This window comes from Danaus plexippus (assembly GCF_018135715.1).
Source record: "Danaus plexippus chromosome 9 unlocalized genomic scaffold, MEX_DaPlex mxdp_26, whole genome shotgun sequence".
NCBI lineage: Eukaryota > Metazoa > Arthropoda > Insecta > Lepidoptera > Nymphalidae > Danaus > Danaus plexippus.
In genome coordinates, this window is record NW_026869848.1 from 3423281 (window position 1) to 3442388 (window position 19108).

At 32.4% G+C, this 19108-nt stretch overlaps 2 protein-coding genes and 1 long non-coding RNA gene across 4 annotated transcripts; 1 reads left to right on the top strand and 2 right to left on the bottom strand.

Annotated features, from left to right (window-relative positions):
* The first annotated feature begins 606 nt into the window (after window positions 1-606).
* Window positions 607-3785, top strand: LOC116767365 (cytochrome P450 18a1). Its single transcript, XM_032657652.2, has 6 exons — window positions 607-1161; window positions 1381-1502; window positions 1610-1834; window positions 1931-2135; window positions 2221-2485; window positions 2570-3785. The coding sequence occupies exons 1-6, from the start codon at window positions 777-779 to the stop codon at window positions 2988-2990; spliced, it is 1623 nt and encodes a 540-aa protein (XP_032513543.1). The 5' UTR covers window positions 607-776; the 3' UTR covers window positions 2991-3785.
* A 108-nt stretch (window positions 3786-3893) lies between these two features.
* Window positions 3894-9385, bottom strand: LOC116767366 (cytochrome P450 306a1). 2 transcript variants are annotated; one of them, XM_032657653.2, is made up of 8 exons: window positions 9255-9385; window positions 6734-7054; window positions 6520-6665; window positions 5969-6168; window positions 5048-5498; window positions 4753-4899; window positions 4217-4391; window positions 3894-4150 (listed from the first exon to the last, which is right to left on the bottom strand). In XM_032657653.2, the coding sequence occupies exons 2-8, from the start codon at window positions 7050-7052 to the stop codon at window positions 3969-3971; spliced, it is 1620 nt and encodes a 539-aa protein (XP_032513544.2). In that variant the 5' UTR covers window positions 7053-7054; window positions 9255-9385; the 3' UTR covers window positions 3894-3968. The 2 variants fall into 2 exon arrangements, with proteins under 2 accessions (XP_032513544.2, XP_061383393.1); XM_061527409.1 differs by having other exon boundaries at window positions 6734-7073; window positions 9255-9345.
* A 714-nt stretch (window positions 9386-10099) lies between these two features.
* On the bottom strand, window positions 10100-11083 carry LOC133320153 (uncharacterized). Its single transcript, XR_009753598.1, has 2 exons — window positions 10961-11083; window positions 10100-10609 (listed from the first exon to the last, which is right to left on the bottom strand). It is a non-coding gene; the product is annotated as an uncharacterized LOC133320153 (long non-coding RNA).
* Between the last annotated feature and the right edge of the window lie 8025 nt (window positions 11084-19108).

Here is a 19108-nt window from a genome sequence, read left to right on the forward strand (position 1 = left end):
ACGTTTTGATTTATCGTTATTGTGTCTCATGCAAATATAAAAAAAAAAACATTTATATATCATTAAAACAAGTGATAAACATTTTTTTTCATTTCCATACAAAAAAAAATGTTCTAACGAGAGATAAATATATATTTTGAGAGCGATATTTAAGTGTCGGTTAGAGGTCGATCTCGTAGCGCTCTGCCCAAGGCTCTTGTGCCTGTGTCGTCGACCCGCCGTCACCTTGCTTCGCACTAACTTACGCAATTCGTTAATCTTATCATCTGCATGCACTCCCGCGTGACCTCGGTAGCCCCCTCTCACCCCTCGCCAAATTTAAAGTCTAACGAATTGACATCAATTCGAGTATCAATATTTGCAGTGTTACATCAAGATCCGTATGACCAACAGTTCATATAATAAATGAAAAGCATAAGCAAACCGACTTTCATATAAGATAACCAATACTTTAGAAAGCATTTCACTACGTTCTGGATATAATTCGTGTCTACAGAGTTCGTGCTACGAGTTTCGTAGCGAACCGGCCAACGGAAAAGTCGCGGAGAGAGGAGCGCCGGTGGGACGAACCTGCGCGCGCGCCGCCAGAGCGTATTTATTCGCAAGGCCACGCCAGCGCCGCGCCAGTGCGTAGACAACCGTCGCACGCGGTATACGATCACTGCGTTAAGGACACCGCGTACCGCGATTGATAATCCGCGCACTAATGTTATTCACAGTTAAATCTTGATAAAGCTTTTCTTTACGGAAATAAAATAAAAAATAAAGTTTTAAAAATGATAACAATACTCTCTAACTCAAAACTGTTGTGGGGACTGTGGCAAGTGATGAGCTACTGTACTTCGCGTACGACGATGCCGCTATTGCTGACTGTTGGCTTGACATTTTTGGTAATGCGGTTAATAAATCTAGTGCGTGAAATCCGAAAGTTACCACCCGGCCCATGGAGTCCGCCGGTCGTCGGCTACCTACCCTTCCTTGGGGTTCGCCATAAAACATTTTTGGAGCTTGCGAGAAGTTATGGTGCCCTTTTCTCCGCTCGTCTTGGAAATCAACTAACTGTGGTGTTGAGTGACTATAAATTAATCAGAGAAGCGTTTCGACGGGAGGAGTTCACCGGTCGACCCAGCACTCCATTGATGCATATTTTGGATGGTCTAGGTAATTATTAGGAAAGATTTAGAATGATTAAACATATTTTATAAAACTAAAATATATTTCCCATATACATACATTAAATCATCAAAAATTCGCATGACAATTTTTTTTAAATATTGAGATTTTTCAATTATATATATATATAATTATGGGTACGAGAATAAATTTTAGTTAATTTATAAACACAAAGAACCTCACTCAAACATTGTTCACTGTGTTCAGGTATCGTCAATAGTGAGGGTCGCCTGTGGAAGAGCCAACGCCGGTTCTTGCACGAGAAACTCCGCGAATTCGGCATGACTTACATGGGAAATGGCAAGAAAATCATGGAAGCGAGAATTAAGGTATTTACTTCTATACGTCATAGCAAAAACAATATTTCTATACCTGAATAATCTTATAAAAATATTGAAATATGACATGATATTAATTTAATATTTTCTTTAAACAGAACGAAGTTCACGATCTGATGGATAACTTGCAATGCACAGAAGCAGCCCCAGTAGATCCCAACCCGCTTCTCGCTTTGGGCGTGTCTAACGTGATCTGTGGTATTACTATGTCAGTACGCTTTAGTCACGGTGATGCCCGATTTGCTAGACTAAACCATTTAATTGAAGAGGGCATGAGACTATTTGGAGAAATCCATTATGGAGAATACATTCCTCTATACAACGTAAGTTCTCTTGCAATATTATATAAAATATCATATGAACATGTGTATGTTTATGTAAATATTTAAACGATAATAACATTTAATGTCTTTTTATAGTATCTACCAGGCAAAGCTCAAGTTCAAGAAAAAGTTGCAAAGAACCGCGAAGAAATGTTTGCATTTTATCAAACTCTAATCGATGAACACCGAAATACTCTCGACATCAATAATTCTAGAGACCTCATTGATGTTTATTTGATTGAAATTGAAAAAGCAAAACTTGAAGGCAGAGAAGGAGATTTATTTGACGGGAGAAATCATGGTAATGACATATAAAATATTTATAACGCACTCTGTATATAAAATGTTAGTAACGGATGGAGTTTTATTATTTTATTTGCTTTTAGAATTACAACTTAAACAAATTCTCGGAGACTTGTTTTCCGCTGGCATGGAAACTATTAAGTCTTCACTTTTGTGGATGATCGTATTCATGTTACGAAACCCTGATGTGAAGAGACGAGTCCAAGAGGAATTAGATACGGTTATTGGTCGAGAGCGTCTTCCAACTATTGAAGACATGTCCAGTTTACCATACACAGAAACTACGATACTTGAAACTCTCCGCATGTCTAGCATTGTACCTTTGGCCACGACACATTCTCCCACAAAGTATGTATCAAAATGGTATACTTTCATGTTTATTTATGTTATTGTTTGAAGTATCAGTCTTCTAATAATTATATATCTTCACAGAGATGTTCACCTGAATGGGTACAGAATTCCTGCTGGTTCCCAAGTCGTTCCTCTTATCAACTGTGTACATATGGATCCAAACCTCTGGGACGAGCCCAACAAGTTCAATCCAAGTCGATTTATAGATGAAAATGGAAAAATTAAGCGACCCGAGTACTTTATGCCGTTTGGAGTCGGACGTCGTATGTGCCTAGGGGATGTTTTGGCAAGAATGGAAATGTTTATGTTCTTCGCAAGTTTGATGCATCAATTCGATGTTCAAACCGAGGCGGGTGCAGCGCCACCATCTCTAGAAGGAACGGTGGGTGCCACAATCTCGCCACAGCCTTTCCGCGTCAAGTTCGTGCCTCGTTCGCCACCAGCTCCGCCTGTTGTCCTGGTCCACGAGCATCCACACTTGCGCCATGTTGGTTCGCATTAAGCGTTCTGATGATATTGCCACTACATACCCACCAGTATTCCATGATCACTCGTTTTAGAGCGCATCGATGATAAATTTAATTAAGTTATAAGTAAGTGACGACATCGCTGCGGTGAATGTCGAGGCTGTGCATAAAGTGTTCAATTAAATAGTAAACAGAACTTTACTTTAGATGTACTAAAATTCCCATCGTCGAGATTATGAATTGTTAATTTATAACTTCAGTATTATGTATAGATTTTGATCTATGAGATCTTCAATCACATACATCAAATGAAGCTGTTTCGTTACGAAATGTAGTTATCATTTCATTAACATCTTAAGCTCTAGTTTCCTATACCAAAATAAATGTTTATAGTAGAATGTTATTTATTAGAAGATGTCATTTGTGAGTGTGGTCTGTTGAGTGTGATCTCATGTTATTGTGTTACGTGTGAATATTAATATTATTGTAAGATTGTAACTGTTCATTTTTACATACATATCTAGTTTTATGCGTCTATCATGAGTAATATACTAAGTAACATTCCATGGTAGTGCAGAAACCAACAACTAGTCTAAGAGCGATAATTTTCGCTATAAGTATAATCTTTCATATTTCATAATTTTATACAACAATTGCATATATTTGCAACAAAGTTGCTGTTAATTGAATATCGTAAATTATTTGGAATGTAAAAATTCAGAGTTTTCAGTAAATTTAACCATTATTTACTCAAGCTTTGTAAATATTGCTTTAAAATTATGTTACAAAATTGTATTTCATAATAAACGATAAAAATTTCATGAAAATAAGATGTAATTTTATTTCAACTGAGCATTATTTTTTATTATGTTTATATCTGAATAAACAACTTACGAATATAATTACTACGACGAAGATTAAAAAAAAAAAACTTCGTATATATAAAAACTGTTTATGATACGTAATAGTGACTATCAGACGAAATCTTCTATATTAGCAGGATATTATAATAATTATAAAGAGTCACAAACGAAAAGAACATGAGGTGGCGACAAAGTAACACCAACTTTTCCTTGCATTTCCTTTGTCGAGGGGGGCTTTGATTCAAGTCGCACGCGAAAAGATCGGAACAATTGAACCATGAAGCCAACCGTAAGCATCCTTGAAAGCTCGTCGCCAGGGCACATTCGCTTACCTAAAATAATTTAAATTTATTATGGCTAACATATTATATTAAAAGTTTTAAATTGATAATAAATACCTGTTTGAAACGGTATAAACTCTTGGGGTTTCAACAATTTGCCGTTCTCGTCGAGGAATCTGCTTGGTTTGAAAATATGCGGATCTTCCCAAATGTTAGGGTCCATATGAATTGCCCACTGCAGCGGTACGACCATTGCACCTTTTGGTATTCGATAATTACCCAAATATGTATCCTGAAAGCCAATGAGACTATAAATAGGACAATAGAGAGTGAGATATGCACAGTTATAAATACTATAACGAATTTATAAATTATGACAACACATAATTTTTACGTTTTATCGCATTTCGATACAATATATTTGACCTCGTTAATTTGGTTTGGTACTCTGATATATATGAGGTATATTTTTATAATCAAATCGGATTTATTATTTATTTAGAAATATAGAGGTCTCCTGAATTATATTATAAATAATATTACAATTGAATATTTAATTTGTTCAATATAATTTTGAGAAATTTGCCTTAAATTAAATATTTTCGCTAGAAAAAAAATCGTTACGACTGTTTAAAATAATGTTGTTTACATACTTGCAGACATCCATGAGGTATACCCACAGGTACTATAGACCGGATTCGTTGTGTTTCGCAAATCGCAGCCATAAGTTTAGGTAATTTTGAACTGTCGATTTCACATTCTTCTGAATACACAGATAATATTTCTTCACGCACGAGTTCCTGGAATGGATATACTCATTGGAAAAAACAACTTACGAGGTCTGACTAATATTGTAAGATTCGCTACGATGTTTATATTTGTTTTTTGATTAAGGGAACTAATTATGAGTATATATAAAGTTATCATCAAATTAAGAGGTTTTTTAACCTGCTCATCCGGATATAAGGCCATGTACAGTAAAAACCACGATAGTGTCACAGACGTAGTATCAAGTCCTGCCCCAAACATGTCAGCTAACAAGAAATGTAACTGTTCGTCGGTTACAAAAATTGCACTCTCTTCTTTATTTTCATATCTCCTTTTTTGTTCTATCAAGAATTTATCCAAAATGCATTCATCCTGGGATGGAATTAATACATCGGGATTAAAAAAATGTACTTCGTCGTTTGATGCATTCTTACTATACTTTGTGCATTTTATGAACCCCTCAGGATGTTCATCAAACAGCTTATCGTGTGCAGGGCGCTCAGCTCCAGCAGGTTTTTGCAAACCAAGCATTTTTCGCCGGCGGGCTATGATGCTAGCGTATAATCTATGAGTTTGGGCTTGCCCTCGAATTAAAACTTCCATTGTCTTTTGAATAGACGGGGATATGAATCTGAAATCATTGACTTAGTTTAAATGTCTCGTCAAGTTATCACTGTAACTTATATATAAGTGTTGTTTAGTTTAATTTATATAAATTATTGTTCATCTCCGTTGATATTTACTAACATTAATTTATTCTTCAATTAAATTTTACACAACCTCAGGAAATACCAAGTAATCTATTACGTCTTTATACGAAATATCACGAGGAAACAGTAAATATTAACTGTAAAATTGTTTTTATTATTTGAATAACAAATCGAAATTCACTTGGGTTGTTCCGGTTCCTTGATTTAACACAGAACTGACAGATTAAGTATATATTCAATAATTATAAGCGATATATAGAGATACATAAGTGAATTTATAAATTTTCACTCAAATAGCTTCCGTTTTCCGTTAAATGTTAAAGTTATCAATTAATTGTTGAGTTCTTTTTCATCATATCATTACTCTGTACTTTAATTTTCACCATATTACCTCATAAACGGAAGGAAGTTCACGATAGCAGACACGCCCATTTCATGGCAACCTTCTTCTTGTATTTGTCTGAACCATCGCCACGTCTTGTCGTCGGCATCGTATTTGAAACCAAATATAATATCATTCACAACGTTGCCCAAAGAATGCGTTATCATATCCGACAAATTAACAGGACTTCCATTGTTTTCCCTAAGATTCTAAAAGTAGATGATAATGTAAAATTAAATGTGCGCGTGACGTAAATTATTCAAGTGTTCGCAAAGAATGGTAAATAGCATCACCCAAACGCATTATAAAAACAAAACTCAGAGATCGTGTTTTTCTGCTAGAGTCTCGGTAACATTTGTCAGTGCCAAGAAAAGGTCACTTTCAAGAATTAATGACGGTTTTTGTCAGGTACAAAAATCTTTTATATTTAAACAATGTTATTTGGATGTATTAAATACAAGTATAATTTTAGAGGTTATTACGCTACGCTAAAAAATTGCATTTAGTGTCACAGTCTGTATATCATAAAATAATATTGAAAGAATAAAAAATATCAATACTTGAACAACTTCATGAACACCAGAAGCTATACGCTTTTCTAATTTGTCTCTGGATACGCTATGTTTGCTCATACCAAAGCTTTTAAGCCAAGTTGTTACTAGTTTGCGTTGATCTTTCCACCGAGCTCCTTCAGAGCAAATTATGCCTGAAATTACAAGAATTTGATGAGATATGTAAAAAAATATTATTTCTATCGTATACCATTATAAATACCAAAGCCTCTCATGATTCCATGGGTCAAATATAGCGGAGCTCTTCCAGAAAAAACATCTTTGGCAAACGCTTCCCGAACTAATTTATAATCAGAAATAATAACGGCGTATGTGCTCCCCATATCTATGCCATAAATTGGTCCATAACGCTCCGCCAACTTAGTTAAGGTCAAATGAGGTTGTTCTGGGTCTAAAAATGGTAGGTATCCAAATACAGGCAGACCCCAGGGGCCCGGGGGTAAAGACCGCCATCGATAAAGTTGTTTGAGTAACAAAAATCCCAGCACGATCGTTACGAGCCATAAGAATATAACGTCCATATCTGTAATATTTCAAAATAACTACATAACACTTTACATACGTTACGATATAATATACAAAACAATTAGTAATAAATCATATACTTTTATAGACATAAGCTCATATCTATCAATAAAATATTTAGTTATTTCATAATTTGATAAAATACCACCGTTTGATAAATGATTTAACATTAATATAAAGCGGGACTAATGTCTGTTAGAGTGAATATAAATCATTACTTGATTTAAATTAATGGAGTCGCTACAAGAAGATAAGCGATGAATATAGTGTAACATAAAATTTATAGTTTGAAACCATCGATTACGAAAAACAATACAAACAACATTAATGAAATAAATAATTATAATAATGATCTGTATTGAAAAGTATTTTTTATTGTTTACTTCTCTTTACAAAGTATCGGCCAGAGAAAGACAAGTCAAATTCGAACCAGACGTTTCAGAGATTAGCCGGAACAAACAGAAAAACAAAAAATGTTTTATCAATATATTATGTAACATGTATGCTTCCATAACCATAAAAAGTATTTATTTGAATACTGTAAAGAGACATTAAAATTTTATTTATTTATGTACTCGTAGTTTAGCGACCCGCTTAGGCTTCGCACGGGTGCAATCTAGATAAGTACTAATATAGAGCAGTGTGGAATGTTTGATAATATTATATTTGATTTTCCTTATTCATTTTACGGTATGTACATTTAGATTTTACAATCTAATAATCATTATTTACAAACATTAGTCTCGTAGTAACTTCAATGACGGCGAAAATGGCCTTAAATGTTTGAAAAAAAAATGGTCAACAAAAATTGTTCAAGCCGTCGTGAATGTACAGAAATATTTTTTCCATGTTTATTTTTATCTTGAACTGAATATTATTATTTTTATGTTATATGCAGTCAGTTATAGAAATAACACATATAGACATTATACATATAATTAACAATATAATTAATAATATTAAAATTGTAATAATATTAAAGACACACAAATTAAAGATATTTTTAGGCCTTAATTAATTTTTACAGATTTTTATCTCACTACTATAACCCTAAAGATACGTAAGATTTGCGATTGTATTCATAGAAATAAAACTTAGTTTTTCGGATACTACGCGTTTTTTATTATTTTTTAACTACATAAGACCAACGTTTCGGTTCCTTTTCAGCAAACTTGCTATTTGAACCCATGGTCCGGGTAGACGAGATGGAGGTATCTCTCAGGCAGTCATGTTATTTGTCATCCTTAGTATAATCCTCATTAGATATATTTACGTACTCTTAGTCTATATATTTAATTTGCTGTTTTTGCTCACACTGCAGCCTGCGCCCAGCAAGTGCGGAGAACTAGCAATCTTAATACGAACTTGCTTCGTTACATTACAAATTAGTATCCAATTTTTCATTCATATACCTACAGTTATACTATCCTCTGCGAAGATTTTTAAACGATCAATCATTATATATGCAAAGATATCTTTTACCAAAAAAAAGTCGGTTTATATGTAATAATATTTATTTTTATCTTTTTAATATAAACCAACACGATGGTAATACGTTATTCTGCCATGCTGTCGGATTTTCGAATCTTAATTTATTAAGAATATAAATCTACATTTGGATAAAAGAAATAAATTCAATGTAATATAATTTTTAGTGGAACCTTTTTATGTCAAAAATTCCATCGTTAAGGCACGTGTCAAAATTCTCTAACATTATAGTTTGAAATCATTGAGAAGACAAAAACAAGTTAGGCTGTGATATGTATCCTTGTCCGTCATTTAATTCATTGTCAATTTGAAGTCGACTCGAGTACAATTTGTCAAGCCCATAGTAATAAAAAACGAATAACAATACCAATATATTTCTATTGAAAATTTCTATGTTTGACATTTTACCTACTAACATATGAAACTTATAAAATAAAATATTTAATACTCTAATGTGAAAGAAATGTTTCCGCCATACTAATACAAAATAAATTTTAGTTTCATCAATAGCTTCGTATCAACAACTTAATAATATTTTATCTTTAAACTTCAATGTCATAAAATATAACCTTTCAAATTCCGTGATTGTTACAGTGCTGCCAACTATAAATAATAAATGTACACGAAGAATGACGTGTTCGGCGCTTATTCTATAAATGTATCTTTGTAGTTGAAATGCAGTTGTGCAGCAAATATATAATTAAACTAACCTTACTTCCTCGCAGGTGGTTTTCGTACTTGATATGTATGATGTCACTTTATGAACTGAACTAACTTCAGTCTACTTCGTCTGTCACTAGTCACGTGGCTCGAAGCCCGTTGGCGACTGACGCTGTTTATGCAAGAAGAGGCCCACAATAATTTGTTATTCTTATCAATTTATTCAGATTATCAAATCATTTTCAATGGAATGATTTTAAAGTATAAAAGTAGAGTGTACACATTTGCTACAGAATATCATTTTAAAAATAAAAAGAAATGAATACTCGTGTATACATTGCTTTGATCAAAAAGCCACTTTGACTCACTGATAATCAACAAATAATATATATAAATATAAAAAAATTCACTCAACTATTCGGTTTAACCCAGAAGTACCTTAAATATTTAAATAATTATAACAGTTCTCTCACTGTTCTGTCGTTGTATAAATGTATTGTCAAATGTTTGTTTTTATTGCAGCGTTTTTTTATTACGTAGCACTGTAATAAACATCAATATAATAAACAGTGTGTCAAAATATAATAATTTTGCCACATGACGTGAATCATATGCATCTACATTTTGAAAACGCATTTATTTATTATCCTATAAAAAACCTTTATATGTTGAAATAGAGCAAGTTTTTGAAGTGTTTATAAATTTTTTAACAAATTTTGAAAATGCTAACCTCTTAAAAATTACCTTTTTGACAAAAAGTTTAGTTTCTTTCTTTTCTCGCAGTAAATAATTTCTCGCGCTTTTCTAGTTCTCCAATATTTTATGTCAATTAAATTGATTTTTATATATTCTGAGACTACTTTCAACGTAAGGGTGTTCAAAATAAATGTGTTACTTCCATTACATTTGATGTTTTATTTTCAGCTTAGATCTACAGCTATCCAAAGTTTTAAATTGTCAAAAATTCAAAGAACTGCCATTTTAAAGTTAAATGTTGTTCTTTTTTCATTAATCTTCCCAAAACACTCTCAACCCTTTGGGATGAAACAAATTTTAAGATTTATATATTTGTTAACGTTTTAAAATAACAAACTCTCATTTATTCAAATTCTCAATTATAGATATATACAGGCAAAAAAGAGAAACAAGAAAGGGATATAGAGTTAAAACAGAAATTATAGTTTGTTAAAATAATTTAGCAGAATGACATTAAATGTTTAGGTTGGTCTCTTAAGAAGGTTAAATCGTAGTTGTTTTACACATTGACTATGTCTCTTTCTTGAATTTACATACAAGTGTTAAATATTTCATTGATTTTGTAGACACTACCCGGTTATACGCTTTTTTCAACCAATTTATCCTTAACGCGTTCGTTCTCCTGGAATCCATTTAGCCGGCTTTCGATCTGCAACAACAAATTATACAATTATAATTTAGAAAAGTACATCTTAAGGAGCTACAACAAATGATATTATTCGGTAGTAACCTTCAAAGATAAAAAATCATCATATCACTCGCAGTTGCATCAGACAGACAAATGGATTTGTTTATTGGTATGGCTGCATTCTATTTACATAAATACAATATTTTCTAGAGTAAAAATATAAATACATGTTAATTTGTATATGAATATTATCACGATCTGATTAACTTCATTAACTTTTTTTTTTTTTTTCATCTGAAAATACAAATATTTTATTGCTTCAGTACATTTTTTTCTATAATAGAAGATAACAATAATATTATTGAAACTAACGTCTATAAATGAACATTTTTATGTGTAATGTGTAAGCACAAGTAAAATTAAAAGCCTGAGAACTACAGCGAGGTCGAACGCAGGCAGGCGCAAACGCAGCCGCACGTTGAGTGTGAAGGCCGGTCAGCGGCCGAGCAGCTATTAATGGGCCAATCATAACGATCAACTCTTAGGGCTTACGCTACCCACTAATGGCTATAATACGTGTGTCCACGTGCCTCCACTGTCAAAGATAAATAATAAAATTGTACTTATAAATTACAAACGCTCACATGAATACCAATTTACTGCCAGCATGCGCAGTATAAAATAAAGGATGGTACATTAAAATCTAATGTTTCTTCTTATGTTTCCCATGTCAAAATCTTAATTGGAAGATTATTGATTTCAATCATGGAAATATAACTATAGACATTGTTTCACCAAAAAGCGGACTTTTATTATTCTCTCTCCTTCGACTCGACTTCTATATATACGAAAGCAAATGTGGAAATTAAGATTTAGTTATCCAATCAAAATTTAGAAGGAACTAAATTAAAAAGTATGAACAAAGACGTCATGTCTTACAAGTATTTCGTTTCAATGTAAAAAAAAGAACTAATAACAGAACGACCCCTTTTTTATCTTTTATCATCAAAATATTGAAGTGACGAGAATATTCTCTATTCGGTATTTTAGTCATCTTATACATGATGTCGTTGCAACATCGAAGAATTTTGTCGAACATATTTAAAACCAGCCGATATAAAGTCGGGGCACGTATGACTACGGATAATTAAATTACGCAACATACCCCATAAAGAAAGGACTCTATACGTTTCGATTCCTATGTTATTTAATATGCAGAACTGCTATGACATATTCATTGATAAAAAATATACGGCTGATATTGTTTTGAATTTACAGCTTCGTTCCAGAACTATACCAAGTCCTACTTTTTGCTATTCTCATTCAGCTACCGTACAGTTATCCAGTGACCAGTGTTACTGACACAATGCAAGGTTAACATGAGGTAGACGCCCGCGCAACTAGCCTCCGAACACTTATAAGGACATTTACGCTTTATCGATATGAACGCATTAAACAAGTCACGAGCCAAAATCTGTTACAGCTATTAAATTAAATAAATAAACATATGCTTTGTTATTCAATTACACATATATACTTCCTAGTTATAATAGAAATATAAAAGTGTCATTTTTTTCCTGGTCTCATTAATTAATATAAATTAAATCTTTTTCCTTTGCAAAGAATGTGACGGGCAAGTTGTGATCCTTGAAAGTTCTCATTTACTTAGAGCATATTTTTCTCAAGAACATATATTCCAATAAATCTCAATTCGAGAAACAAATTAAGTGGTAATAACAGCTATAATATATTTTATATAATTTATGAAATGTAATAAAACAAAAGTTATATTTTGTAAGACAATTCAATTGATCGTACACTTTCAAGTTTCCTGACAAAATACACGAGACATTGGTGTTACACGTTCTAATAAGTGCTGTGATCTATTGAAACTTAAGATATTTGTATCAATAAAAGATGCTAATTCTCATTTACAGACCTAGCTGGCGTCGTTAATACCCCCGCCGTCCACTTCTTTTAGGGCCAGTCAATGTACTAGATTACTTCATGTCTTTTTATCCTCTAGAATTCCCGCATCCTGTGCGTACATCTTCCTTCTTTTATTTTTAGCTCGCGTTAAAAAGGCAGTCGAAGCCACGAGGGCAATGTATTCAAGGCTTTTACCCTCTGGGTTGAGCAGGTGTTGCTCAATACTCTCGAAGATTCCCAGCATTCCTTGCAAGCGCGTGGAATATTCTATATTTAGAGACGTGTATAAAAGTATCCTTATAGTTTTCCTTATAATAGACTACACACGGATGTCCTACTTTTAATATTCAGACGTACAGCTTACAGACATGATAAAGCGATAATGACACGTACACGATGAAAATATCCTTAAAAAATACATCTATAAATAAAGATCTGAGTAATTTCCATGAATCCAATGCATGCTTTTATATAAACTATATTTAGAAAACGAGATATAAATAACTTTGTTGTGTTATTTATAATAAACTTTCTGATTGATATACGATCTGTCTAATGTTAAGTTTGTATGCTTGGAATTAAGATGAATACGGTTATTGAATTGTTTTTTGTTTTAAAATTTGACTTAAAAATTAAGACAATCAATTTACAACCTTGTTATATAAATACTTTGTAAATATATAACGAATTAAGGTGAATAGACAATTAAAGGCAATATTTAACCATGAGAAAGTTTGGTAATATGTTTTTCAATGAAACTTAATTAATAATCAAAAATTACTTAAATAAAAGGACGTAATCTACAAAGAGAGTTGACAAGTTCAAATTTGCTAAAATATAATGTAATTTTAATATAAAATAATATTACATTCCGGTATCTGTATTAATATGTTCGTAACAATAAAAATCACTTAAAAATTATGATAGATATCTAGAACATTTATAAGACATTCGTCTTAGAACGTTCATTGAATATCTAACAAGTTGTATCAGCTGCGTGGTGAGCATAAATACTAAATAGTCAAGAATTGAGGTCAAATCTCGCGGACAGCTTATACGCACGAAGTATTATGATGTTTCAACAATGCACCCAAACGTTTTGATATACTAAATAAGTTTAATTAAATTAATAAACACCATTCCGACTAAACATTTCTTTAGCTACAAAGCGAGCACGTTTGAAAGTTCAGCATACAGACTCTTGAGCAACTCGTGACATTTTAAAACGATTTATAAAACTTACCGGGCGTAGTGACAAAACCTTGTTACATATCAAGGTTAACGGAATTATTCGTTTTGTTTCATTTATAACCGGTTTATATATACAAATATTCCGCATAAACTGAAATTTTAATACTTATCGACATCATTTACTTGATAGATTTATCTGTATTAATAATTCATCTTATGGTTAATGACTAAGTAGCTATACTGTAATTTCATGCCATTCATTTATAAATTAACTATACTTTAACACGTTAAGTATATAATAGTTATTTAAAACCAGCCTTTGACTAACAATTTTAATATTTACGTTTATAAAATAGCTAGCAATTTGGTCCTACCTAAATTTTAAATGAAGTAATTAAGTGAACTAGTGGTTTTCGTAACTCTTATTAATTTAAAATACTTTTACGTATCTTATTTTATTCTTTTTTTTAAAGAAAATAAGCATAAAGCTAACAAGTCATACGTCATAACGTATGAGTGTTAGTCATTTGGTTGATTAAGTTTGAGAAAACGAAATGGAAGCTGATGTTCTGAGGAGAGTACAGCGACGTCGACGACGCCATGTTTACAAACAAAGAGATCAACGCACGCCAAGTAGGTTAGCGCAGCAGAGCCCGCGTGCGCAGGCGCCCGTCGTATTGTGCGGGTCGTGGTCTCAGTCCGGCCACTTCCAAAAACTATGTATCACATCGCTTATCAAATTTCAACAACCAGCTTATACTACTTTTTGTACTCAAAAATAATCCAAGCATATCATTTTTATTTCTTCACCTTGTGACCGAAAAGATATTTATAATATACATATTTTTTATTAAAAACTTTAAATTAAAATTCATCTGTTTTCGGAGATGTATGATTTTGTGAAATCGATACAACGACCGCGCGACCGTCACCGAGGAAGCAGAGGAAAGTTCCTACCTATTTGCATAGTACTCGACTAACGATCAGCGTACAACTATCCCGCGACTCTCGACGATGGCCTACATAGACATGTTTCATAGTTTATTGTCGCGGTTCAATTTCCGTGGGTGCACGACCACAAAAAGGCAGCCCGAAGCCCCGACACACTTAGCTTGAACCGAAAGTTTCTCCGATAGAGAAACCTACAATATCTAATAGCACCAACATCCGTCTATGCAGATTTCCAGAGCGGCTGGCTCTTATAGATTGTGACCTAAATAGAAATATTATACAGCAATACAACATATATATTACAAACGGATAGAGACTAGTTTGCTTTCCAGAGAAATCCTGTATCTTTTAAAAATTATTAGACCGAACGTAATAGGTTGCACATTTATAACAAATTGACAGCCGTATCATGTCGTTTTCATTAACAGAAAAACTTGCACTAGTGTTGCGCTAGAAAGCGTAGACATTTCACCATAAAGCCTAGAAAGTGTACATAGGAAGAAAGTGAAGAAGTAGGCAAAAAAATGTGCATTACATGTGCATCGAGACGCGAGAACGAAGCAACTGCACACAATACTCGCTCCAAATCTGATGTTTCCAGTTGGATCGCCATCACTTTTTCTCCCTAGAAGAGATGATTCACAGCATTCGATTGCGCCTTTCTCAATGCACATGTTCGCATATTTCTTATTTGTATCATTACGATCATTTTTACTTTCTTTTCCATTCGCTCTTGTTCATCTGTGTACATTTTAAATATATCTTTATATGTATGCATCTATTTTAAATCTTAGATCATGTTACTTGAAGAAAAATTTTAATTGAAATATTATTGAAATGTTTTGGTACAAACTACGTAAAGTAATACATATAAGCTTCAATATTTTGAAGTAGTTATTATTAAAATAATATTATTTCATAATAGTATAAAAATTCGAAAACTAATTTGGACTAATCTGTTGTGTTCAACTTATTCAGTAAATTTTTTGAGTATGAAGGGAGTAACTACGTATTACCTGACGTCACCAGTACTGTATTGAAGTAGCTAAATTTCCATGAAAAATATCTCAGAGCAATAGATTTGTAATACGTGATGTACATACATATGTATAAACTACCTTAAATTGTGTATAATACTCGTTTATTGCGTCATAAAATCGTTAAAATCGTTAATTTTGTTTGTATAACAATATCACTTAACATTATTATATTATAAGAAAATATTACAATTAAACACAACTATGTGGAATAATTTGAATGATATTGTCTAAAATTTATAATTAAAACAATAACTCTAATAATCATCTAAGAAATTCTTAATTCAAAGCTAAAATAAGTCTAAATTTCAAAAAATTAATGTATATTATACAAATAATATTATAAAATAGGTATTTTATACAAATTTTCATTCATATATATTTAAAAAGCTCCTAATGTGTTACAATCAATTTAGGTCGTCAGACCTAACTAATTTTAATTCAGAGTAATTAAATGCCAAGATCAAATTTTAGTCATATACATATTTAATATATTATGTATATATATTGCTTTTGTCACACAGAATATTTGAAGATTTGAAAGTGAAAAGGAAACAATATTTATGTGTACTCGTATTATTTGTAAATGCATCACGCGTCGTGAGCTGCTTACAAGCCGTGACAAAAACATGGACACGCATTCGTTTGAGATGATTTATTTCCATTATTTGCTTCCATCTCCTTACATTTATAAGAGTACTTATTATCAGTGACAAAAAATATATCGCGTATTATTTGATATTTTAATGACAGTTTCATATATGTCAGTTCCGTTAAATAGTTCGGATAGTAGCATGCGATGTATGTATATGGCTGAGAGAAAATATAAATGAGTACTTACAATCACGGCATACGTATTGTTGATAAATGAAATTTAACCGCTTTATAAATCTACATGTAATTGTTAGTCAAGAAATGAAAACATTAAGACGTAAGTTAAGAATCATCGATGGGAAAATCAATGTGAAGACGTCGAGAGAAAGAGTGTGAAGTAGAGAGATGGGCATTTCACCGCGCGGGGTCAATGCGCCAGCGGTACTGTCACTGATTGTGCCCCAATTGCTGTATGTAGGTCTAGGCCGGCGTTCGTCGACCTGCGTGACACACTTAGAGGCGCCTGCACACAGCCGCGGTGCTTTCACGCCCCGCCAGGGTGGGGGGCTCAGCGCTTGCAGAAAGCTAAGATATACATGGACGGGATCACGTTTCAACAACATAAACAAATGCATCACTTTCATCTCCGTTTATTCAAATATGATGCAGCTTTAATCTAACAGAGTTAGCCTAAAAAATATATCATATTGAATGTTATATTTTTTGTCGCTTGTCCGCAATGACCCCATGATATACTAACACATTACAAGTATGAAGTTTTTATGCAACCGTCTATAAGGTTTATCCAATGTCATGCTGGTGATTCATTCATTGTCTTATCTCATACATTATTTGGATTCCAATTTGTATATGTTTTTCCATCAAAAACGCTCTAGCTAATTACAAAAATATGAATACTTTGATAAAAGAATTTTATGCGAATAACAAAAACGAAACTCATAAATAACTCCTAATTTAACAATTCAAGTAACTTTTTGTATTTTTAATTGTTACACACTTCCAAGATTATTATAGAAAAATAAAACAAATTTTTCAAAATTACCAATTTGAGAAGTGTAAAATTATATTTGACGAGATAAAGAAAAACAACCCAAAATAATTATCAGAAAGTACCAAAAAAATTACGGTATAACGATTGGAAACATTCATGGTAACGACAGGGAATGCCGCTTAATTAAGAGCAGTGGGCCGGTCATTGAAACTAATGCATAGCTACACGAGATAAGCATGGCTCGTTAGCTAGGGAGAAGGTCGACTCATCTGGAGCAAGGTCAGCCCGGGCACTCTTCGAGTGATAGCCTGGCCTTTGACTCAGTTGCGTCCATTATCGCTGTGATCGTAACATTCATACGTTTCTAACGAAAGCCGCTATACGGTTTTATATGGCTGTCGCTGTCTGTATATGTTATTCCAATAACATTTAATACATTCTTAAAATAATGGATCTTTATCCGAAAATTCATTATATAATTTACGTTACTTAAACATATGTATATGTCTTGTTTCTAAACATGAGTTCAGTTTAACTCATAAAAAAAATCATTAAATGTTTGTTACCAGTTAAGTTATAATAATTTAACTTCTTCGTCGTCGAAGTTGTAAAAGTAGTTTATCTTCTCATTAACTTCATAATTTTAGTTCCAGAAAATAAAATTATTTCCGTGGTTGTACTAATGAAAATAAATGATGTTGTTACTTGATATTGAAAATTCTATTACTTACATAATACATGTATGTATGTATGTATAAATACTTTTCAATAACAAGGTACTACACAATTTTCTCCTACACGCACACAAGTTAAATTTTATTACGTTATATAGCACATGTAGACTTTAGGTAGGTAGATAGTTTCCTAAAAAAATCGAATTCAATGATTTTGTAATTTAAATGTGTATCCCACAATCACAACGGAATTTTCTTCTGCCGTTAGTGATTTCTAAATGCCAATAAAATATATTATTCAGTAAAATCTTTACCTAAATATATACGCTAATAAAGGTCTCATTCAATTAATCTAAGTTTTTGTCAGACGGAATTTGATACATTCTTAGATTCTACTAACTAATTAGTTTTGAGGTCACCTTCTTTTTTTAAATAAAAATAAATAAAAAAATATATATAATTAAAGAGCGTTATTAACAGTATATGTACGTCATTGCAGATAATCAATGAGAAAGGTGACACAGGCTGAAAATACAAATCTATTTAGAAGAGCTGGTTAGTTGAACTTTTAAAATGAGTTTACTTATCTCTTTTCTTTTATTTTTAGATAAAAATTTTGAAAGTAGACCTATTGTAAATTTATTTTAAAAACGTTTTTACAAAAAGAGATTAAAAATTTTGTTATTTTCAGAGTCCAAAATAATTTTTTCATCGCTCGTTAACTCCGAGTGAATGAATATATTTGTAATGATTATAATTTTAGGTTAGAGACTTCTGGTTGTCAGGTCCAAGAGCACAACGGTTGAACGTGCAAGCGACCCCGTGGTCTTGATTCTTTACAAAGGAGGTCTGTAAACATATACTGTATTGTACTTTTTTAAGTTAATCGTTTGCCCTACAGAGGACTATAATTTTAACTTCGAGACTTATGCATTTCTTGATTAATAACTGACCAACCAGATAAAACCAACTTCTGACCACGGCCAATTCAACGTGGCTGGAAAGTTAGGCAAAGGAGATACGAAATCTCTTTAATTCCCTTGTTTTAATACTGCACAGTAATATCCCATTGCGAAATAAATATATCAAGATCTTTTTAAAAAAACTATTTCTTGTAGATTATCTTCAACTT

Coding starts and splice junctions, on each gene's coding strand:
- LOC116767365 (XM_032657652.2), top strand. CDS start 777: ATGATAACAATACTCTCTAACTCAAAACTGTTGTGGGGACTGTGGCAA. Junction 1,162..1,380: donor GCATATTTTGGATGGTCTAG/GTAATTATTAGG, acceptor CACTGTGTTCAG/GTATCGTCAATAGTGAGGGT. Junction 1,835..1,930: donor AATACATTCCTCTATACAAC/GTAAGTTCTCTT, acceptor GTCTTTTTATAG/TATCTACCAGGCAAAGCTCA.
- LOC116767366 (XM_032657653.2), bottom strand. CDS start 7,052: ATGGACGTTATATTCTTATGGCTCGTAACGATCGTGCTGGGATTTTTG. Junction 5,499..5,968: donor AACTTCCTTCCGTTTATGAG/GTAATATGGTGA, acceptor CAATGATTTCAG/ATTCATATCCCCGTCTATTC. Junction 4,900..5,047: donor CCTTATATCCGGATGAGCAG/GTTAAAAAACCT, acceptor TATCCATTCCAG/GAACTCGTGCGTGAAGAAAT.